The following is a 24,999-nucleotide window of genomic DNA, read 5'->3' on the forward strand; positions in this document are numbered from 1 at the left end:
GGCTCCTAGGAGGGGGCTATGTTACGCTAAGTCAGCAGAGGGAGACCTTACCTCTGGATGATCTGTGATTGCTTCCTCTGCTGCTACTTCCTGTTTAGGGACTATAAATCGTGAAGCAAGCCATTCACCTACAGGTAGCATTGTAGTTAGTGTATAAACCTTGTTTGTTCTTGCCTTGTTTTTTCCTGTCGATATTCTCTGGTTTTGACCCTATCTGTCTTTGTTTTTTGATTGTTTGTTGCTTGACCCGACCCTGCTTGTTTTTGGATTTTGTTGTTGCCTTGCCTCTGACATTCCTGTTTGCTGTGTTTTTGACATCTGCCTGCTTTGACCATGCCAGACCTCTTATGAACTCTATTTGTTTATGATTTTCAGAAATTAAGTGCCAATGTCAAATCATATACAAAGCCAAAATATCAACTCTGATGATGCAATGTTTAATTACTAATTAATTATCCTTTTTATATTTTTTAATATCATACTTAGTGGTGCGTCATAAGATTTTTTTATATATCAAAAGACAAAGTACATATCACAAAAAGTATTGTGCAACTGTTTTACACATTGATAAAAATCAGAAATATTTCTTGAGCAGCAAATCAGCATATGATTTCTGAAGGATCATGAAACACTGGCAGTAAATAATAAACAATAAATTAACAACTAAGGTGTATCATAAAAAACTATTATCGAAAAAGTGCAACTAGCAATCTCATTTACAAGTGCTGCTGCTGCTTGGCAGCAGTTTCAAATTTTATTCATTAAAATGCACTTTGTATGGCTAAATAAAAAGAAAAAAATAAAGTTAATAAAAATTATAATTCAATAAATAAATTGGATAATCTGAGCTGGAGCGACAGAGGACCAAGGTGGAGCCGGGGGGATGAAGGAGCCTGACATAGCTGGAGGGATGGAGGGAGGAGGTGAAGCCGGAGGAGAAGCATCCCGAAACGAAAAATGGTCGACGATAGACCAATGCGGAGCCAAAGGGACGATGGAGCCTGGTGAAGCTGGTGGAGTTGCAGCAGAAGGCCCCATCCAGAGCCCTGAGGCTGCCTTCCTGTACATGCCTGGACACTTGTTCTAGGTGCACCAGGCAAAGTCTGACCATGGGCTAAATGTGCTGTTCACACAGAGTGTCCCATGGCTCCTGCCTATCTCAGGACTAGGAGTGAAGCCAGTATTGCAGTGGTCTCATGTGTAGCAATCAGAGCAACGTGACAGCGGCTGCGTACACCATATGCCCCAGTCTTTCAGAAACTGCTCTTTTGCGAAACACCCAGTCATCTTACCTTTACTCTTCTGTGTGAGGCTGCCTTTACAAATGATTGCGGCCCCACCCTAACTTTTTAAACCCCATAAATGTAATCCTCAGTACACTTCATTCACAAGCAGTTGTCAGGAGCTTAATCAAAAACCTGTAAATGCAATAAGACTAATCTGAGAAGGTATATCCAAAGGAACAAAAGGACTTCAAAAAGAGAGTAAACAACAACATCCCTCCCTGTTGCTTTTAAACATCAAAAGGTTTTTACAACTAAATTTGGGATCTCTTTGTTTGGACTGAGTATATAAGGAAAGTGACAAAACACAACAAGGCGCAATTCTGTAGCCAGATTGGCCTGTAGTGTGGTGTGTGTCCTCATACACCATACATACTATGTACTTTTCTAAAGACCAGGTATAATTACTTTTTAAGTTTGTTTTATTTTGTTTTGTGTTATTTTTGTACTGCTGATCAGTTGTGCAAATGTTTATGAATTATACCAATTTGGAAACTGTTCTTGCCTGGCAAAATAAATATTAATCTTGGTTAACTTATAATATTGTCTGAAATAACTTTTCTAGTAGGTTAGTAACTTCTGAGGTTTACCGCATTGTTGGTGTGCTAGGGTGAGTCAGATCAATGATAAATGGATGGAGCCGGGGTCACGTTTTTGATATCTTGACTTCTGGCCACCAAACTGGCTTAGCATGCTATTACTTAGGGAACGCATAAGCAATTACTCTTTTTGAGTCTATTGAGGAAATGGCTGCATTAAGGTAAGCAATCTACGGGGTAGCCTCTGACTAAGACCTGGACTAGCCCAGATGAGTCGTGAGTCTGTTCTGGCCAAACAAGGTCTCTAAGCGACCCAGACTCCTAACAAACGATAAGTCGAAACTAGGAAGTGTCATAGTTAATTAATGATACAAATTTAATCACAACTAGAGGGATCAGCAGTTACATTTAAATAAATATAACTAAAATCACGAAAGATTGGAGTCAGATAAAATTATGTATAAGGTCAGTACTACAATTGGAAACGCAAAAGATTAATAAATATCAGTGATTTTCAAAGAGACGCAAGGAAAAGACCCGAACGCGCATTAACCTTTGACCAGGGCCTCTGGATTCCGTTCTTCCGTTCTGGAACCACCCTACTACCTAGCAGTGTGGTGACATTTTAAAGCATTTCAGGTCTATTATAACCTGCCATTAACAGATTTTTCACTCCTTGCAATTAGTGTATTCTACCTAAATTCCATTAAGAACCTCCAATCCAGGTCTCTTGGAGGTTTAGGACTTACAAAAGTAAATTCAAGGTGGCACTTGGTGGCAAAGACGCTGCTTTAAGAGAAAAGTGGCTTCTCTGGTAATGCTAAACAAGGCAGCATCGTGCTCATATTTGTGGATTTATCAGACATTTTATAGGCAAGATGTCACCATAATAGTGTATAGTTACACTTTACTTGAAGGGGTTTGCATAAGACTGACATGACATTGTGTGTCATTTGCTAAGTTATGTCATTTTTAATGCAAATATGATATTATTTGTATTGTTATTTGTATTGTTTATATTTGGTTCTTGCAGTACTGTGGATCATTACACTGCAGGAATGCTGCTCAGCGGTGTAGGAGATGCTCTGGGTTACAGGAATCAACTGTGGGAATACAACCAATCTGGCCCTGCCATCCACCAGGTCAGCCATGCAACAATACAATAATTCTTACTGTTAAATCAATTTGTGAGTAATAATAATGTGCATGGTATTAAGATCAAAGATCTATTTTTATGTCATTGCTGCACATTTCATCGCATTTTGGCACTAAAACACAGGTTCAATACAATCCTGGTACATTTTTTATCATGTTGACATATGTATACAGCATATTGCTGTGTTTTCATTACGTTGCGTTTTAGACAGGATTTGTGCAACTGTACCATGAAGCTGGTTATGCTAACATTCAACATTTTTAAATCTCCAAACATATTAATATTATGTTAAGTCATAATATTAATATGTTTGAATAATATGATATTCTTTAAGCAAACCTTTAATTCATTTATTTCATTTAACCTTTAGTTCATTTATTTTTATGTGAGGGGGAAATAGTGAGAGTAGGCCGGCCCTCAATACAAGGCACTCCTCACTGATCGAAAAAGCTTGGAGGCCCCCGACCCTCTTGATGGAATTGAATGCGGTCAGGAGTGCTGCCTGGAGACAGGAACTTAAGCTTAACTGACTCAAGCGGCTCAAAGGAATCCCTCCGAAGGCCAGCCAGGACAACAGACAGATCCCTGGAGGGCAATATGGGTGATCTAGGGGGATTTAATCTCCTGGCACTCCTCAGGAACTTCACGATGAGACTGTGTTTTCTGAAAGATGAGCTGTCCACTTCATTGTGATCTGCTGCGATAGCAGCAATATACACTTTCAAAATTGAGGGTGACAACCTATGCTCCAACTTCTCCTGCAGGAAGAAAGCACTACTCCAGTTGAACATCTTCAGGGTCCTCTCTGTGAAAGGAACACCAATCAGCGAACAGACCCTACTTCAGTGTGTAGGCCTGCCTCGTAGAGGGTCCCTTGCCTGAGTGATAGTGTCCACCATCATTGGTGGTGGAGCACTCAAGTATGCCGAGTCCCGTTCAGAAGCCATACGTGAAGGTTGCCAGAGGGTGCCATACCCCTGAGAGAGGAGGTGATTTTGGTAAATCGAACCATGCTGCCATTTTCTTCATCCCGAAATATAAACAAAGGCTCATACAACAAGCCCCTGAAAGCAGGGTAGTGAAACTGTGGTCCAACCAATCAGAAGCCGCGTTACAAGATGCGCTGGATGACGTGGACTGGGACATGTTCCGCTGATGTCAGCGAGTTTGCGGAAGTAGCCATTAGCTTCATCAGTACACTAGTTGATGAAGTTACACACACCATCACAATAAAGACTTTCTCCAACCAGAAGCCATGGGTGGATAGTACCATCCGAGCAGCGGTGAACGCGCGTACAGCTGTTTATAATGCTGGGCTCGTGTCGGGAGACATGAGTGATTATAAAGCAGCTTGTTACACTCTCTGACACATGATGAGAGCCACAAAACACCGGTACAGAGAACGAGTGGAGTCTCACTCCCAACTGAACGACTCCCGACGCATGTGGAATAGATTAAGGATGATCAGCACTTTCGGATGCAAGACCTCTAATTTGGTGAGAGCCGACTCTTCACTTGCGAAGGATCTGAATACCTTTTATACACGCTTTAAGAGAGAGCGTACATGCACTAGCCTATCGGCTAATGAAATGAAAGTGTCATTGAAAGTGGAAGTGAAAGTGCCAGACGGCATCCCCGGTCGTGTTTTAAGGTGCTGCACTGATCAGCTGGCTGGCTTACTTACCTCCATTTTCAGCGAGTCACTCACTCAATCTGTTGTCCCAGCGTTCTTCAAAAAAGTCATAGTTCCTGTACTGAAGCCGTCTTGCCTGAATGACTACCAACCTGTTGCACTTACATCGATAGTCATGAAGGTCTTCAAGAGGCTCATTAAAAACAACATCTGCTCTTACATCCCGGACAACTACAGTTTGCATACCGTCCCAACAGATCCACAGAGGACGTTGTATCTCACATTCTGCACTTCACTCTCACCCATGTTGATAAACCTGGAAACTACATCAGGCTGTTGTTTATAGACTAGAGCTCAGCCTTCAACACCATTAACCGTCAGAGACTGGCATCCAAACTCAGGAACCTTGGTCTGAATTCCTCTGTGACTGGGTTCTGAACTTTCTCTCGGACAAACCCCAGGTTGTGAAGGCCGGACAGACTATCTCCAACATCATCACCCTGAGTACAGGTGCTCCACAGGGATGTGTCCTAAGCCCCCTACTGTACTCTCTTTATACACATGACTGTGTCTCCTCTCACAGCTCCACCTCCATCATCAAGTTTGCAGACGATACAGTTGTACTGGGCCTCATATCTAACAACGAGGCAGCTTATCTTAAAAAAAATTAAATCTTGAATCTTGAATCTTCTTTAAGCAAACCTTTTTTTGTTCATTTATTTTGGAAACTGCACCAGTGTACTCATTGGTACGTAGGCAAGGTAGATTTATGCAAGGTACATTTATAGCTGAAGCTGAATTATGTATGAAGAATGTCTGCCATCTCCTTGCAGAGTGAAATGGAGTCAGTCGGCTGTGTGGACCAGCACACACCCCCACTAGCAGACTAAGAGGGGAATTCTGGATGTCACCAAAGTTATAAAAAGTACCTGACTACCTAACTATCTTGTCTCTACGTCCTTCCATGTGTCCCTCCTGAAACCGGTCCACTCGGATGCTGACCCCGGCCATAAGGCTCCAGAACTGCCCCCACCACTGGACATTGATGGGGCCCCAGCCTACCAAGTAAAGGAACTACTGGACTCTAGACAAAGAGGGGTCAGCTTCAATATCTTGTGGACTGGGATGGATACGGACCTGAGGAGAGATCCTGGGTAGCCACCTGGGATATTCTTGTTCCAAAGAGTCAGACCCGATCAACCTACTCCATGACCATGAGGACGACCACACAGGCACAACCACATAGAGCTCCAGAGGGGGGTATTCTGTAATGCCAAACCAGCAGAGGGAGCCCTCGTCTGAGTACTAGCAGTTCACAGGCTCCTCTGCTTCTTCTCTGAAGGGTTTTATAACCAGAATCTTTCCACATGTCTAATATTGCCAGTCAGACTGCCTTACCAAGCATTTCTCCTGATTACTGTAATTGTTTTCATGTGTATGACCACTGCCTGCATACCTAAATCATGTCTCTCAGATTCTGATTATCTGTCTTGTTTGCTGGATTGCATTGACAACCTGTTAGCAAAACTGCTTACTGTCTAATACCCTGAACCTGTTTGCTGTCTGGACTGTCTACCTGGTACTGACCCTTTAATTGTCTTATCATTGATGTCTATTGTCTTGCCCTCTAATAAACTTCCACAAATAGATTCTACTCCGTCTTCTGCATCATCATTACAACGGATGTTTGATAGAGAGCCAGTGCAGTGTTGACAGAACCAGGCTAATGCACTGCCAGTAGCTCTAGGCAGCTGATGTGTCAAAGCAGACAAGGTCCTGTTGCATGAAGCACCCCATCCTTTCATGGAGGCATCTGTGGTTACGACCATATCCCGTGACACTTGTTCTAAGGGCACTCCGGCTTATAGAAATGCAAGGTCTGTCCATGGGCTGAAAGTGTGATGACATGCATGCTTATCTTGAGACTCGGGAGTGTATCCAGTGGTCTCATATGAAGGAAACCGAGCAGCGTGACTGCAGCTTTGGAAGCAAGACAGGAGCATTCTGAGATGCCTAAAGTCTGGAGAATGCCACTGTACCTGGAAGGTCGCCAGGCGAATTTAATCGCATAGCCAAGCTGAATCGTCCAGATAAGCCAACACAAAGGTTTAAGCAGTGCCATCCATACATCCAAGCTTCTCATGAGTGGCACCTCAGCGCCACTGAGTGGCACGAGGGGTGTGCAATGATGAACAGTCCGAAAAGGCAGTGCGTTCGGCCTGCACTTCAGCAGACTGTCCCTATGCCTTGCAGAGCTGGTTAGAGGAACATGGGCAAGAGTAGCATCCCCTAACTGTTTTCCCTTGGCCACTGGCAATGGTGGGTGCTGTGGGAGAGTGTGAGAAACCATGGACCCCAAAGTGGGGGTGACCTCAGTGACGAGCAGGCCAAGACGAAACCCGTGGCGGAGCGTGGCAGCTGGAGGATCACGCCAGGGGAGGATATGCTGAATTGCTGAATTACTGCAGAGTACTGCTTAGCGAAGTCCTTAACGGTGTCTCCTAATAGCCCAGCTTGGGAAATGGGAGCATCCAAGAAACAAATCTTTACGCATCTTGGGCCATTAAGGTGGATATTGGCGCCGTGACCTTAACCGCCCGTAAAGCAAGCTATATACAACCGGTGTTACCATATACAACAGGTGTACCTAAGTGAAGATGTACTCTGCTCCTGTTATTTTATTTACCTCGGGAATTCACTATCTACACTATTGGAGTTTACATTCCACCCGGCGCTAATGCTAAGGAGGTTTGGGGATTTTCATTAGTTAGTTATAATCATCAAAATGAAAAGAAATACACATTTGAAATAAATCAGTCTGTGTGTAATAAATTAATATAATATAATATACAAGTTTCATTTTTTGAATGGAATTAGTGAAATAAATCAACTTTTTAATTTTATGACCAGCACCTCTTTATAGCGAGCCTCACTCTTGTTGTTGAGCCGTTTGACACAGTATTTCGCTCAATGAATGTGCTTCTGCTCGAATTCACTCTGAAGTTGAATTTGAAGTTGAAGTTTTTTTCCCCTTCAAATGTTCTGACCCTTCCCATATCTAAAGTTTAATTTGACTTCCACTACAATAGGTGGCAATAATATACTTAAGTTATTCGCTATGTATTTTTATAACATATTGATTAATTGTCCTATTTATATCCTGTGTGGGTTTAAACTAAAAATAAGTGTTTAATGTTTTTTTTCATTTACATATGATCGTCCAGAGTTTAGACACTGCCTTGTGCGTTGCACCTGAATCTTTAAGGTCAGTTTTCCATTATCCCAGTCTGGTATTCAGCTTTAGAGATCCACCACTGGTGTTACCACATGCAGCTTTTATTTCTGAACCAGCAAACTCTTCTGTTCCTGAAATGATTCCCCCTGTCTGTAGTGCTTCCCACAATGGGAATTGCTTTATGGTGTATTTGGGCTCCATTCACCACTACTGAAACTAGAGATGTTGGCGGCCACTATGATGTCTCTAGAGGTGGCGGCTGATGCTGCTGAACCTCCCTGAGCATTTCAATGCATGAAAAAGGCTGTTTCTGTCCATTTTTGGTAGTAAAGGCAGTTCTGTTAAGGTCAAAATGTCTCATCAGGGATTTTCAGTGTCCAAGTCCTGAGAGGGGAGATGGTGATCCATCCAAAAGAGTATTTAATTGTTGTACCCATGCATGATAATCCAATTTCCACCTATGATTCAAAGTTTAATTATTAGCCTATTCAGTCCATAGTAATGCCCTTGTTTTTGACCATGTCTTTTAACAAGTTTGCAAATGGATTTGTATGCCTCTCATCTCATCAGCTTGTAAGGAAGTGAATCAAAATCCGTAAATGCAATAAGACTGATCTGAGAAGGGATATCCAAAGGAACAAAAGGACTTCAAAAAGAGAGTAAACACCCCACCCCATCCCCTGTTGTGTTTATGACGCCCTCTTCACCTCTGCTCTTCCTGCTTCCCCTCCTTCTGCCCAAAAGACTTGGTTTAAAGTTCATTAAGAATAAGACATTATATGTCATGTGTCTTATGAACCTATTGTTCTTCACTTTCATGTTTGGTCTCATTTGAAAAGTCATTGGATTGGTAAATTGGTCTCAATTTCACAGTAATCACTTATATTATGGAAAAGATTAGAACTTGGTAAAACTGTGTTCTGTTGGGAAGGAGATGTGTCCTCCTTTTGGGTCTCTGAACGTGTTCCAGCCAGGTGTGACACTGGAGCACGGGAACCTAAACACCAAAAGGTTTTTATAACTACATTTGGTATCTCTTTGTATGGTCTGAGTATACAAGGAAAGTGACAAAACACAACAAGGCACGATTCAGTAGCCAGATCGGCCCAGTAGTGTGGTGTGTGTACTCATACACTACACTATGTACTTTTAAAGACCAGGTATTCTGACCTTTTAAGTTTGTTTTATTTTGTTTTGTGTTATTTTTTTGTACTGCTGATCAGTTGTGCAAATGTTTATCAATTATACCAATTTGGAAACTGTTCTTGCCTGGCAAAATAAATGTTAATCTTGGTTAACTTATAATATTGTCTGAAATAACTTTTCTAGTAGGTTAGTGACTTCTGAGGTTTTTCGCATTGTTGGCGTGCTAGGGTGAGTCAGATCAACGATCGATGGATGGAGCCATCTTGAGATCTTGACTTCTGGCCACCAAACTGGCTTAGCATGCTATTACTTAGGGAACGCATAAAAAATTACTCTTTTTGAGTCTATCGAGGAGATGGCTGCATTAAGGTAAGCGATCTACGGGGTAGCCTCTGATTAAGACCTGGACTAGCCTAGATGTGTTGTGAGTCTGTTCTGGCCAAACAAGGTCTCTAAGCGACCTAGTCTAAGTCGAAACTAGGAAATATTATAGTTAATTAATGATCCAAATTTAATCACAACTAGAGGCATCAGCAGTTACATTTAAGTAAATATAACTAAAATCACGAAAGATTGGAGTCAGATAAAATTATGTATAAGGTCAGTACTATAATTGGAAACCCAAAAGATTAATAAATATTAGTGATTTTTAACGAGACGCAAAGAAAAGACCAAACACGCATTGACCTTCGACCAGGGCCTCTGCATCCCGTTCTGCAGGAAAAGGGGACCCTTACAAGCTTTGTAAAACTCACCAGTTCTCTTGGAGTGGAAAATTAACACAGAATTACACACAAAATTATGTCAAATTGTATGTTGACAAGCATTTTTGTAAAAGTGACAAGCATGATTTGATCGAGTCAATTACATCTTAAGTGAACGTAAACAGTAGGGTGGACCTGTATCAGTACATTGCATTCAGTCTTAAATGGATAGTGCCCTAATTTAGTTGCTATTGTCCAAGTCACTGATGTTATTCAAGCAACAAAATAAAAATCGCTCACTGTACTTGACTGAATTACTTAGTAAACTTGTTTACCATATTATAAATTCAATTTAGATTAATCTTTAGGACTACTAAGTACTAAGTTTAAGAATCATTTGTTTTGCTGCTGAACCAGGATTTAGTTTAACTTGCAAACTTGTGGTACTGTGGGGAGTGCAGGACCTGGGTTTGGGTGCAGAAATGCAGCTGCTCAAAGAATTTTTCTAAAGGACTCTTGGCCTATCCCAAGAATTTGATTGATCTTGGGATAGATTGATCCCTGATTGATCTGACTGCACTGTTTCTACCTGTTAACAGATATGATTTTTAACATTGGCTGTTGACATCTTAGGTGGACACTTAAATAACCATATTGTCTCTTTTTGTACATTGACCAAACATTTTTTTTATAAAGAATGCATAATATAACCATTGGTATTTCATTGAAAAGAAGACCATATTCTTGTTCTTTATGAAAAGTGGTTTTATTCAGTGTCACTGCAGTTAACTCAGTGTCTATCATGATTAAAACTTAATGTCAAATCTTTGAGAAATAAATGCAATGTGTTGTATAGAATTTAGCTTACTAGATTTAGTGGATTAAAAGTAGACTAAAACTAAAAACAATTCAGGAGACTAAAATATGACGCCCTAGTATGGGGCAGAGTAACAGGAGGCCTCCCGGGCAGATCAGGAGTCTCGGTTCCATTGCGAATTAGGCAGTCCAGGGTGCCATTGCGGTTTAAATGTCTCAGGGCACCATTTTTGGATTAGGCTGTTCAGGTGCCAAAGTTGATTAGGCAGTCCAGAGTGCCATTTCCAATAAGGAGTCTCGGGAGCACAGAGTTCAAGAGGCCATGGCAGAACAGGAGCTCAAGACCACAGTCCCTGCCCATAACCCACCTGCACCTTAAATATGCACAGACACAATTAGGAGAACTGAAACAGGTGAATACACACAGGTGAAACAAATTAACTAATCAAACTATACAAGAAGAGGAAAATGACCAAATAAAGACAACCAAGAAGACAGACAAAACAAAAACAAAACCAACATATTCTGTAATGAGACCACCTTTTTAAGCGGAGTTAGTGTGAACTCACCATAATCTATTATGATATACTAGGAACTGCAAGAGCTAGGGGGGCTGAAAAACATCTCTGTGGAGCTTCCTGATTGGCCAGTTAGTGATGACACTGTGCTTCACTTGGCAACCGCTGAGGCCCTAGCAACAGGTTGGTCCATCCAGTTTGTGGGGTTTGGTTAAGGGAAACACTGAATTTTATTTAACAGAATTATGTATAACAGATTTTTCTGTAATATTTTGCTGTGATAAATTTGTAGGAAAAGCAGGCTTGGAGCTACTGCATGAGGTTGCTTTCCGATACGTGGAGGGAATGAAGGACATGGAAGGGAGGAAGCCAGGACCTTCAAGTATTCTAGGTATGCATTATAAAACCCTCAAACAGGAAACAGTAGCAGAGGGAGAGCTGGTGGCTAGAACTCTGGTGTGGACAACAACGTCAGTTAGCCTGCATCTCTTGAGCGCTGATTGCACATGAGCACTGTCCACAGCCTCTCAATATATTGGATCCGGTCATTGACTGCAGGCACTAAAGATGGTTCACCAGACCACGGAAAAGTGGAGCTTGGTAGCTAAGCACACATTGGAATGGAGTCAGGCTGGTTGAGGAGTGGGTGAGTGAATTTTGTGCATACTCTGCCTAGGTAAGAATTCTGCCCATCTATTTTGTTCTTGACTGCAGTAGGTGCGAATGTAATGACCAATCTCCTGGTTCACCCTTTCCACTTGGCCAGTGGACTGAGGGTGGTAACCAGAGGTTAGACTTACAGTAATGTCCGGTTGTCCATCTCATCCCAGGAATGTAGTTTATTTCACATTTGGCTTTTACCTTGCTGAAGACTTCTTGGAGATCTTTATACTCAGTGGGAGTGGATGGCATGGAAGTAACAGGAGGACTTTTAATAGATATGGTTAAACAGGGCTTTATCAAGTTGGTGTGCATGCAGTGAGTGGAGCAGAACTTGGACAAGTGAGAAAGTTTACAGTGAAACAATGTAATGGCAGGATCATGTATGGTCAACCAGGGATGTCCAAATATAACTTCATATTTGGGGGAATTTGCCACATACAAAGAGACGTCTCCTTGATGAAAAGTCAAATTTTAATGTCAATGGGCATGGTTTGTTGCTTGATGCTACTCTCAATGAGTTGGTTATTTACAGCGTTAATTTTGATTGGTGGAATGCACGATGGTGGTGAGTTTATATCTTCTTATCTCCTCGTTGATGAGGTGCAGGGCTCTCCAGAGTCAATCAGCGCTGTCAATCAATCAATCAATCAATCAATCAATCAATCATTTTTATTTATATAGCACTTTTAACAACACAGGTTGCATCAAAGCACTATACAGTATAACGTAGAAGAATACAATGACAGAGATGTATAATGACGAGAGTGACCAATTTGTTATTAGATGCAGAGACGGTCTCTGTAATCAATTCAACGATAATCATTAGAAATTAAGTGTCCCCAACAAAGCAAACCAGAGGCGACAATGGCAAGGAAACAAAACCCCATCCATACAGAATGGAGAAAAAAAAACCTTGGGAGAAACCAGACTCAGTTGGGGTCAGTTCTCCTCTGACCGGACGCCCAGCACTTAACTTCCAGTTCAATTTTAAACGCAGCTGTGTCAGATAGTGTAAATGACTTAGTGTGCGTGTGAGTGTGCATCAGGATCTGGTGATCTGTCAACGGGCTCATCTAGGTTTTCTGGTCTCTGATGAACATAATCTCTGGGTGCTGATCCATCATCTAGTCTGGATACAAACTGAAAACAGATTGAGAAAGAGACAGGACTAATATTAGCGTAGATACCATTCTTTTCACGATGTCACAAGTACATCGTATTTTAGGAGTAATGTTCCCGGTTCCAGCAAATCTAAGTAATGCAGCCTAAAAAACTAATAATAAATAGTATGTTGGGGTGTTATGTGTAGGCTAAGTTAAAAAGATGTGTCTTTAATCTAGATTTAAACTGGCAGAGTGTGTCTGCTTCCCGAGTTAGGGAGATTGTTCCAGAGTTTAGGTGCTAGATAGGAAAAGGATCTGCCGCCTGCAGTTGATTTTGATATTCTAGTTATTATCAAATGGCCAGAGTTTTGAGAACGCAGCGGACGGGCAGGACTATAATGTGATAAGAGCTCGCTCAAGTATTGAGGAACTAAACCATTCAGGGCTTTATAGGTAATTAATAAGATTTTAAAATCTATCCGATGTTTGATAGGGAGCCAGTGCAGTGTTGACAGAAAAGGGGCTAATATGATCATACGTTTTGGACTAACTGAAGTTTGTTTATCAAGTGTCCAGAACAACCACCCAATAAAGCATTACAATAATCTAACCTCGAGGTCATAAACGCATTAATTAATATTTCTGCATTACAGGTTGAAAGCATAGGTCGTAATTTAGATATATTTTTAAGATGGAAAAACGCAGTTTTACAGATGCTAGAAACATGATTGTCGAAGGAAAGACTGCTGTCAAGCAGCACACCTAGGTTCCTAACTGATGATGAAGAATTAACAGAGCAGCCATCAAGTGTTAGACTGTGTTCTGGATTATTATATGTGGGGTTTTTAGGTCCAATTATTAGCACCTCTGTTTTTCAGAATTTAGCATTAAGAAGTTACTCATAATCCAGTTTTTTTATATTGACTATGCATTCTGTTAGATGCTGAAATATAGAGCGAATATCATCAGCATAGCAGTGAAAGCTAACACCATGTCTCCTGATAATGTCTCCCAGAGGTAACATGAGCATAAGCACATAAGCACTGAGCCTTGAGGAACTCCATATTTCACTTTTGAGCGATATGATACCTCCTCATTTACTGCTACAAACTGATAGCGGTCAGATAGATATGATTTAAACCATGCTAAGGCGCTTCCTCTAATGCCAACATAGTTTTCTAGTCTATCCAAGAAAATGTTGTGATCGATAGTATCGAATGCTGCGCTAAGATCTAATAGCACTAATAACGAGATAAAACCACGATCCGATGATAGAAGCAGGTCATTAGTAACTCTAATGAGAGCAGTCTCAGTACTATGGTACGGTCTAAAACCTGATTGCAAATCCTTGCAGACACCATTTTTTCTAAAAAGGAATACAGTTGTGAGGATACTACCTTTCTAGTATCTTTGACAGAAAAGGGAGATTAGAGATTGGTCTGTAATTTACTAAGTCTTTGGGATCAAGATGTTGTTTCTTAATAAGAGGCTTAACTACAGCCAGTTTGAATGTTTTGGGAACATATCCTAAATGACAATGATGAATTAATAATGTTCAAAATAGCATCTGTGACTTCTGGAAGCAAATCTTTTAATAGTTTAGATGGAATAGGGTCTAACATACATGTTGCTGGTTTAGATGATTTAACAAGTTTGTACAAGTCTTCTTCTCCTATAACAGAGAAAGAGTGTAATTTTTCCTCAGGGATCTAAAGCTCACTATCTGATGTGAAACTAGTTGAAGGCTGCATAGTTTTACATTTTTTTACATTTTATACATTTTATCTCTGATGGTATCAATCTTAGAAGTAAAGAAATTCATGAAGTCATTGCTTCTATACTCTTGGGAATATTAGCACCTGTTGACGTTTTATTTTTGTTAGTTACTGTAGTGAATAAATACCGGGGTTGTGTTTGTTTTCTTCTAAAAGAGATGAAAAATAATCAGATCTTGCAATTTTAATGCTTTTCTGTATGACAGGATACTCCGCCAGGCAGTACACGAAATACTTCTAATTTAGTTTTCTCCACCTGTGCTCCATTTTCCGGGCTGCTCTCTTTATGGTGTGTGTGTTGTCATTATACCATGGAGTCAGATTGTTTTCTTTCATCTTTTTAAGTGCAAAGGAGCAACTGTATCTAAAGTGCTAGAAAAAGAGAGTGCATAGTTTCTGTTATATCATCAAGTTTTTGTGTCCTATTGGATGTGCTAAGAAATTGAGATAAGTCAGCAAGATTACATAGAAAGCTTTCTTTTATGGTGGAAGTGATGGTTCTACCATACTTGTAATAAGGTGCAGAGTTTACAGGTTTAACTATACAGAGTTCACACAAGACTAGATAGTGATCTGAAATGTCATCACTTTGCTGCAGAACTTCAACCATTTTAACATCCATTCCATGTGACAGTATTAGATCTAGAGTATGATTTTGACAATGAGTAGGTTCAGAGACGTGTTTTCTAACCCCAACAGAGTTAAGAATGTCTAAGAAAGCTGATCCTAATCCGTCTTTTTCATTATCAACATGGATATTAAAATCACCAACAATTAAGACTTTATCTATGGCCAGTACTAACTCTAAAAAGAGCAGCAAATTCTTTAATGAAATCTGTTCTGTTCCTAGTCGCCTGTATATAGTAGCCAGTACAAACATGACAGAGGATTTATCACTAGCACATGATTTCTCTAATGCCAACATAGTTTTCTAGTCTATACAAGAGAATGTTGTGATCGATAGTATCGAATGCTGCGCTAAGATCTAATAGCACTAATAACGAGATAAAACCACAATCTGATGATAGAAGCAGGTCATTAGTAACTCTAAAAAGAGCAGTAAATTCTTTAATGAAATCTGTGCTGTGCCCTGGTGGCCTGTATACAGTAGCCAGTACAAACATTACAGGGAATTTATCACTAGCACATGATTCTATAGATAATGTTATATGCAGCACCAAAACTTCAAATGAGTTATACTTAAAGCCTGCCCTCTGAGAAGTACTAAGAATGTTGTCATAAATTGTAGCAACACCTCCCCTTTACCTTTTAAACGTGGCTTATTTTTATAGCAATAATTTTGGGGTAGATTCATTTAGAGTAATATATTCATCTGGTTTTAGCCAGGTTTGTGTCAAACAAAGCAAATCTAGGTTCTGATCTTTGATCAAATCATATATATAAAGTGCTTTTGTGGAAAGTGATCTAATATTCAGCAAGCCAAGTTTTATCGTTTGCTTATTTGAATTATAGGTAGTTTTAATTTGTTGGACATTAATTAAATTATTGCTTTTAATTTGGTTTGGACTCTGCATATTCGGGGAACAGTCTCTATAGTGTGATATCTAGGGTCTCTAAGAGTCTCTATGTGTTGAGAATTAACTGCCTTCTGTGACGTGAGACAGCTAGCAGACGGTTGGTTTAGCTGGTCTGTCTGCTTCCTGACCTGGTTGGTCATGTTGGAGCTCTAAGACTATATGCCATATTTCTAGATAGAAGAGCGGCACCACCCCAGGAGGGATGAAGACCATCTCTTTTCAACAGGTCAGGTCTGCCCCAGAAACTCATCCAATTGTCTATAAAGCCTCTGTTGTTCTGTGGGCACCACTTAGACATCCAGCCATTGAGACCCAGCAGTCTGCTGTAAATCTCATCACTCCGGTAAGCAGGGAGGGGACTAGAGCATAATACATTGTCCGACATCGTGCTTGCAAAATTCACACACCTCTTTAATATTATTTTTAGTGATCTCCGACTGGCAAAGTCGAACATCATTAGCGCCGACGTGAATAACAATACGAAATTTACGTTTAGCATTAGCCAGCACTTTTAAATTTGACTGGATGTCAGACGCTCTGGCTCCCGGTAAGCATTGGACTACGGTGGCTGGTGTCTCTATTTTCACGCGTTCATAACAATAGAATCGCCAATTACTAGGGCACTTTGATCAGGTTTCTCAGTGGGTGCGTCACTGAGTGGGGAGAACCTGTTTGATTTTCTAATCGAACACCTCACGGTCACCCAATTGCCCTGCTGCATGGGCTGTAAAGCTGGAACCGAACAATGTACATGATTCACTGTACTAGTCGCATCCAAAGCAGTATCTAAAGCCCTCGTATTCTTACTGTCCTCAATTAAAGATTGGATGCGTGTCTCTAATTCTAAAACCTTCTCTGTCAGCCTAGCTATTTCCCTGCATTTATCACACGTGAATCCCTGATTGCTAACAGAGAAGGATAAGCTATACATGTGGCAGGCGGTGCAAGTGACGATGCAAGGAGAAGCCATTTACTCACCGTAAGTTATGGAAGATTCACTTACCACTCTTGTTTTGACGAGCTTGTGAAAACGGAGCAAACGAGCGTGAGGAACAAATGAACAGGAGCAGAAAGAAGCCAATAATAGGCATTAAAACGGATGGGAGCGAAGTGAATCGGCTAACGAGTACTAACTCACCACTGAGTTTTAGATTAAAGTGAGCAAACTAACAGCAGTCGAATTAGTTAGATTAATTTGATAGATAGTATCAGCGGTATGTAGACAATTAAATTATATTTAATCACTAGAGAAGAGGTGATAAATTGAAGAGCGAAGCTACACGGAGCTACAAACAATATAACCTCTCAGCAGACAGGAGCAATCGAGCAGGACAGAAGTCAAAAGAAGTGGGCCTTCCTCAGTAATCAGCAAAACCGGAATAGTAAAAGATTTCCTCAGATATGTGGAGAGATGGTTAGCGCTCACCCAACTGTAGGAAGCAGTGGTTTGTGTGGGCATTTTAGTCATTTTGCACGGTCTCTCTCCTCATCAGACAGACGAGCAAAACCAATTGGGTTCTGGTTGGCTAACAGATTGAACCTGGGATGACGGGGTGAGGTAATGTTGCATGCTATGGTAGATCGAGGGATCTTTCTTCATGGTGCTTGGTGTAGCGGGTTATCTATCTTGCTGGTCAGAGTGATGAAGTCAGACAATGATAATTCCTCTCCTTTGCGTGCTAATTCCGTCTTGAGCTCGGTGTTCAGACTCTGTCTGAAAAACTGCCTTGAGTGCAATATCATTCCATTTGTTTTGTGCAGCGAGTATCCAAAAATCAATGGCATAGTCAGCAGTGGTACAGTTTCCCTGAGATAACTGCAATAGTTGAGTGGAAATGTCAGGAAACAGTAGCAGAGGGAGAGCTGGTGGCTAGAATTCTGGTGAGGGCTCCCTCTGCTGGCCTGGCATTACAATAACAAATACTAATAAATATTATACTAATACTACTATACTATTATACTATATATGCTATTATGTTAATAATATTTAATAAACAACAACAGCCATTAAAAAGTCACTAAGCAATTAAGACTACAAAGGCTGCCAAAACTGTTTTAAAAACGATAATAGATTGTATTCTTTGTGATTGGTAGTTTTATTGAGGTTTATTTGTTCCTGTTCAAAAATAATAATTTTAAAAGCTGAAAACGCGTGCAGGGCGTGCTTTTTAAGCACGAAAATGGAATGGTTCTCCAGGAACAGTTGTAGAGCGAGTAGCTCTGAGCTTACAGACACTGAAATGAAAATGTAATTTTTAAAGACAGTTTTCCTTTAGAAATACAGTGAAATAAAAACACCCACATCTCAGTTTGATTTTTAAACATACATTACATGCTTAGGTTTAGTCAACAAAGCCTTGAGTAAAATCTGTCACTTTTGATTTTGTGACAGGTCACCACAAATAAATAAATGTATGGAAAACAGCACAATAACCTGAGACCAACTTTATTTCTCATCATTAGCTGCGTTTGTAGCTTTTGGCACTAACCAGACAGATAAACACACACAGACCGGAAGTTAACTTAGGGTTAGGTGCATATACCAATCAATCAATCAATCAATCATTTTTATTTATATAGCGCTTTTAACAACACAGGTTGCATCAAAGCACTGTACAGTATAATGACATGGATGTATAATGGCGAGTGACCAATTTCTTATTAAATGCAGAGACGGTCTCTGTAGTCAATTCAACGATAGTCACTAGAAGTTAAGTGTCCCCAACCAAGCAAGCCAGAGGCGACAGCGGCAAGGAACAAAACCCCATGCATACAGAATGGAGAAAAAAAAAACCTTGGGAGAAACCAGACTCGGTTGGGGTCAGTTCTCCTCTGACCGGACGCCCAGCACTTAACTTCCAGTTCAATTTTAAGCGCCCAGCTGTGTCAGGTAGTGTAAATGACTTAGTGTGTGCGTGTGCATGTGTGCATCAGGATCTGGTGATTGGTCCACGGGGCGCATCTAGGTGTTCTGGTCTCTGATGAACATAATCTCTGGGTGCTGATCCACCATCTAGTCTGGATACAAACTGAAAACAGATTGAGAAAGAGACAGGACTAATATTAGCATAGATGCCATTCTTTTTACGATGTCACAAGTACATCGTATTTTAGGAAATAGTGTTCCCGGTTCCAGCAAATCTAAGTAATGCAGCCTAAAAATCCTTTAACGGATTTGAATAATAAAAGGCGTGTTGGTGTGTTATGTGTAGGCTAAATTAAAAAGATGTGTCTTTAATCTAGATTTAAACTGGCAGAGTGTGTCTGCTTCCCGAACAGAGTTAGGGAGATGGTTCCAGAGTTTAGGTGCTAGATAGGAAAATGATCTGCCATCCTCGCAGTTGATTTTGATATTCTAGGTATTATCAAATGGCCAGAGTTTTGAGAACGCGGCGGACGTGCAGGACTATAATGTGATAAGAGCTCGCTCAAGTATTGAGCAGCTAAACCATTCAGGGCTTTATAGGTAATTAATAAGATTTTAAAAATCTATCCGATGTTTGATAGGGAGCCAGTGCAGTGTTGACAGAACCAAGGCTAATGTGATCATACTTCCTAGTTCTAGTAAGGACTACGGGAAGGCTGGACTTCCGCCGTCCCCTGTTCACAAGAACGCGTGAGGCGTTCCCAGTGTTCCAGTCTTACAAAATGGGTAGTATTGACAAGAGTAGCTTGATTCTTGTGGTCAGCCCCGGACTATGCCGATAGACTGAGGGGCTTGTGAGTTTCAACAGGACACTGCAAGAGGCAGCGTCCATAGCGTTTTTGGTAGGGATCCCAATTCGTCGTGACCGACTGAAAGGAACGTCTAGGTTACGTATGTAACCCTCATTCCCTGAAGAAGGAATGTAGGCGTTACGTCATGGTGCGAAAACCTGAATATGCCCCTGCTGCTTATTTATACTCATGCTGTAATCAGTGGCAGCTGAATACGATTAGTGCATGCAAATCTTAGATTAAATTAGCTCGTTTAGATACACTCAAAGTAGATTGGTCTCTAGAAGCAAGATCCCAATTTGTCGGTCATCCGACATGACGTCTCCGTTCCCATCTTCAGGAAACGAGGGTTATATATGTAACCGAGACAGTACACTTCTCAACCATGGACATGTAACATTATGAACAATTACTAAAGTTTCAAAGATCAATACTCATCGGACTTCCATGAAACAAATCATGAAATGGTGCTTTCACGTTTCGCTTTTCTTTCCAGTTATCGTAGTAAGTCAGCATCTTCTAATATCACTTACCAAGAGAGGTCAACTGCTACTGCAACCATTTTGGTGCCACATATTCAAACAAAGAATAGAAATATTCTCTTTGTTTGAATATGTGGTAACCAAAATGTTATATTTTTATACCCATGACAATAATTAAAAAGAGTTTGTCAGTAAAACTTCGTGCCATTAGATAATCAAAATCTCAGTGAAAACTTTACTTTGCATCCTTTTGTAATGATGCTCCAAAAGAGTCTGGAGGAAACAGATCTCCACTTTTCACAACACAAGGGCAAAATAAACAACAAATGTTTGAATAGCACAGTGTTTTCTTAACTTAAACACATATTTATTTTTATGTTTTAAGAGCAGAAAAGTACGTTATTTGCAGTCTCTTAGGCTACTTTTGTACATTTTAAATATTCTGCACATGAGTGCTTCATTTGAGATTGAGCACATGACAAGGAATATACTCTTTAAACAATCTTTAATGATCCACAATGGAAGGAAGGCAGATAATCAGGAATCACATGCATACAAACCTGACAAGACACAGACAGGAACTTATAAAGGCACAGGAAATTGCTTAATTAACAAGACACACCTAAACATAATGAAACAATCAACTTGGGCACTTTCAAAATATCAGATGCCTACCAAAGCTGACGCAGTGTTTCCCTTTGTATTTAGGTTACATATTAGTCACTTTTATTCATATAGCGCTTTAAAAATACAGATAGTATTAAAGCACAGAACAGTATCAAATTGGAGAATAAAGTGAAAGTAATATATAATGACTAAATTGAACACTATTTTTTTTTTACTTTTTTATTATATGCATAGATGATCTCTGTAATCAAATTGACCATAATCACATGAAATTAAACAAGCCAGAGGCAACAGTGGCAAGAAACCAAAACCCAATTAGTGACAAAATAGAAAAAGTTTTTGTGGGTGAAATCAGGCCAGTTCTCCTCTGGCCAAACGTCCAACACTTAATTTACTGTTAAATTTTAAGCACAGCTATGTGTAGAGGTCTCCCTTTGCGTGGAGAATGGAATCAGAGGCCCTGGTCGAAGGGTTAATGTGCATTCGCTCTTTTCCTTGCGTCTCTTTAAAATCAATCATATATAAGTTGTATAAGTATACTTATATATATTAATCTTTATGTTTCCAATTCTAATTCTGACCCTTCACATAATTTTATCTGACTCAATCTTTCGTGATTTTAGTTATATTTATTTAAATGTAACTGCTGATCCCTCTAGTTGTGATTAAATTTGGATCATTAATTAACTATAATACTACCTAGTTTCGACTTATCGTTCATTAGGAGTCTGGGTCGCTTAGAGACCTTGTTTGGCCAGAACAGACTCACGACACATCTGGGCTAGTCCAGGTCTTAGTCAGAGGCTTGTGTGCTTATAGTTTGTGTGTGTGCATCTGTGTGTGCGTAAAATATGCAGTTATGCATATAAGTTACTCAAGTTTTTAAAGATGATGCATGTACAGTATGTGCATGCAAAAAGTTAGTTTCTGTGCCCTTTTGTGAAGACACAAGGTCTCATCAGGAATTTCAATTTTCCATCAGGAATTTCCATTTCCAATTTGAAGATCCATCCAACAGAGTCTTTACGTGTTTATCATTTTCTCCTTTAAGGTATTGCACAGTTGCGCCCAGGCACTGAAGGGGGTTACAGGGTGCCGTATAACCCAAAGCCACAGGTTGTGGGGCAGCCATGAGGTCCATGTGCATTGGCCTTAGGTGAGAGTGAGGCATGCCTTCTTTTGTATTTTCATTGATATTTTGTAGCACTGTTGAGAATCTTAATTGTCATTGCTTCAAAGATATCCTTATCCTGATCAGCTGTCCTCACTGGTTGAGGTTGCTGTGGAGACTGGAAGAATGACTCATCCTCATCCAACCGGTTTCCTTGGGGCTGTTGCTTCAGCCTTGTTCACCACTTATGCAGTCCAGCGAAGACCAATCACAACCTGGGGTCTGGGTTTATTGGAGGAAGCTTGTCCTGTTGCAAAAACATTTGTTACGTCTGCAGGATATGCTGTTATGGAGACTGAGAGAGACTGGGACTACTTTACTGAAAAATGGAAATGGTAAGAAGTTATATTTAAGGCACAATGCATGAAGGTCCTTTTATCAATCAATCAATCGATCAATCATTTTTATTTATATAGCGCTTTTAACAACACAGGTTGCATCAAAGCACTGTACAGTATAAGGTAGAAGAATACAATGACAGGAATGTATAATGACGAGAGTGAACAATTTATTATTAAATGCAGAGACGGTCTCTGTAATCAGTTTGATTGATAATCACTAGAAGTTAAGTGTTTTAAAGTCTTTGTCTGTTCAGATTAAGTTTGTTAGGTCTCGTCAATGTACATGCATGTCACCAGTCTACCTGTGTGTGGATTTACCAGTTTGTGAATTTATAAAATAAATTGGTAACCTTCATCTTTGAGCATATTCAAATTTTTTTTTGTTTGGTTATGGATAATTCCAAATTCTTCCTCCTTGTCCTGGTGGAACAGGGGAACAAATTCTCAAGAACCGTACAAAATGTACCCGCTACCTGGACAACTGCCTCTGTTCGTTCTACCACTCCAGGTTAAACTTTTGTGAGCAGAGTGCAGTTCTCCAGAAATGGTCCCAAGGGAGATTTGCTCACTTTTTTAGGTTGAGTACTAGTAATCTGTGGATTTCCACTCACAGTGAACACTGTGAATAATGACACCAGTCCCACTTCTGACCTGGAGTCCAGCCTAACATCACCCCCACTGCATGGAGCAACAGCCAAATCCCAAGGATCGACAGAGCTGAAGATCGCCCCAAAACCAGAGCATCGCATGGCATTTGACCAGACATAAGAATGCGATGGTGAATGAGACAAATGAGAGCAAGGGCAAAAATAAATGCCATTCTTTTCCTGGTGGGAAAAAACACACACTATCCCACAAAGCCCTGGCTGTCAGAAGGTCCAAACCAACTTCCATCTACCACATCCTCTCTTAAGTCATCTGCCATCTTCTGCCATTTTTTCCTGCATTCTGTCAGTCCCTCAGCTCACCATCATTGGTTTGGTTTCTACATATGTCTCTGCCTAGCTCTTTCCTCCACCTGAACCACTGCGTCTGCCACGATTTGCCTGCCTTTCTTCCTGCCCTTCTTCACATCCTCCTCCCTCCTGCTTTTGTTCCTGCTGCTTTGGCTGTTAGGCCACTCATTTCAGTAAAATAAACATTCATAATTTAGTTTTACAACAAAAGTGTTTGTTTTTAAATAACCTCATTTGTTTTAGTAAACATTTCTTTTTGTGAGATTTAGTTAGAGGTGGCTAGAAGCAGCTTTATGCTCAATTTAGTAACTTAGTCTGCATAAGGACACCAGTATGAAGGTATTTCTGTTTCTACTTGCCAATTGAAATGTGTGAGTGTCAGGTCTCTGGACTCTTTGTGTATTGTTTTTGTCTCGTGCCATGTGTTTTTCTGTGCCCTACCTTCCTTCGTGTTAATTGTATTATTGTCTTCAGCCGTGTCTTGTTAATTTAGTCCATTACTTTGTGTATTTAAGTTCTGTGTGTTTGTATTCCACGTTGGTCCGAACGTCGAGGTTACATACTTGGTTTTATGTCCTGTCTGCCTGCCTGTCTGCCTGCCTGTCTGCCGGTAATTATTATTATTTTGCCCGTTCGAAATTAAATCTGTTAAACTTGTCGTGTGCTCCTTGCATCAAAACTACAGACGTGACAGTACGCGTTTGGACCAAACAGAAAAGCGTATTTCCCCTTTTGTTTTTTTTTTTTTTGTCATGGATTCCCCTTATGACGACCCCAACTTCCCTCATCCTCCTGCTGGAGCAGGAGGATCGCTCTCTCAAGGGTTATACAAAGGACTTCCTCGCCCTCTCGAGCGACTACTTTCTACCGGACAGCTTCCCCTGCTCATTTTATTTCCGGGGACTCAACAACTCCACCACGAGTGAAGCTGTCCGGAGGCGGCCCTCGAGAGAGAGCATCACCGCATACATTGAGTGGGTGCTGGTGTCGTGCAGTCGCCCGATGACTGTTCAGCCCGTGGACAAGCGACACCAGTCCCACCCAGATCCAGAACCCGAGCCCAAGCCTGTGCCCACCGATGACGCAGTCGCAGAGTCTGGCATGACCACGGAACCATCGCCGAGGAGGCGACAGAGCCGTGGGCGCCACGGACCCGAGCTGGCTGCGACAGACCAGGTGCGTGAGCCGGCAACAGAGCTCGCCACAGTGGAGACAGCCGACTGCAACAAGAGCGAGAGTGGAGCTCCTCCCACTGCACATCGGCTGAGGATGAGCTGATCATCCACCTGGGGCTGCTGGATCTACAAGAGGAGCTGGATGATGTGGATTTGGACTGTGCACCTCCCCTGTATCCAGAGTTCCTGTTCCCGTCCAGCCGTCCTGTTAGCCCGCTGGTCCCGTCCAGCCGTCCTGTTAGCCCACTGGTCCCGTCCAGCCATCCTGTTTGCCCGCTGGTCCCGTCCAGCTGTCCTGTTAGCCCACTGGTCTTGTGGGTTTTGTTAGCCCACCCGCGAAACCACGACCGTGACAGTAAGAACCTATTCATTTTTAATTGTAAGTTAAAATTTACACTCACAGCTCTGAATGAGAATGAAG

General features: G+C 41.0%; 1 protein-coding gene across 1 annotated transcript in view; it reads left to right on the top strand.

Annotated features, from left to right (window-relative positions):
* LOC122355059 (protein ADP-ribosylarginine hydrolase-like) overlaps positions 1–24,999 on the top strand; it is a 67,339-nt gene that overhangs the window by 14,039 nt on the left and 28,301 nt on the right. The window contains 6 exon segments of the mRNA XM_043253015.1: positions 2,856–2,964; positions 11,105–11,213; positions 11,323–11,421; positions 21,987–22,040; positions 22,043–22,091; positions 22,175–22,441. Of these exon segments, the coding sequence (XP_043108950.1) occupies positions 2,856–2,964; positions 11,105–11,213; positions 11,323–11,421; positions 21,987–22,040; positions 22,043–22,091; positions 22,175–22,441 (687 nt within the window).

Source organism: Puntigrus tetrazona, chromosome 12 (assembly GCF_018831695.1).
Source record: "Puntigrus tetrazona isolate hp1 chromosome 12, ASM1883169v1, whole genome shotgun sequence".
NCBI lineage: Eukaryota > Metazoa > Chordata > Actinopteri > Cypriniformes > Cyprinidae > Puntigrus > Puntigrus tetrazona.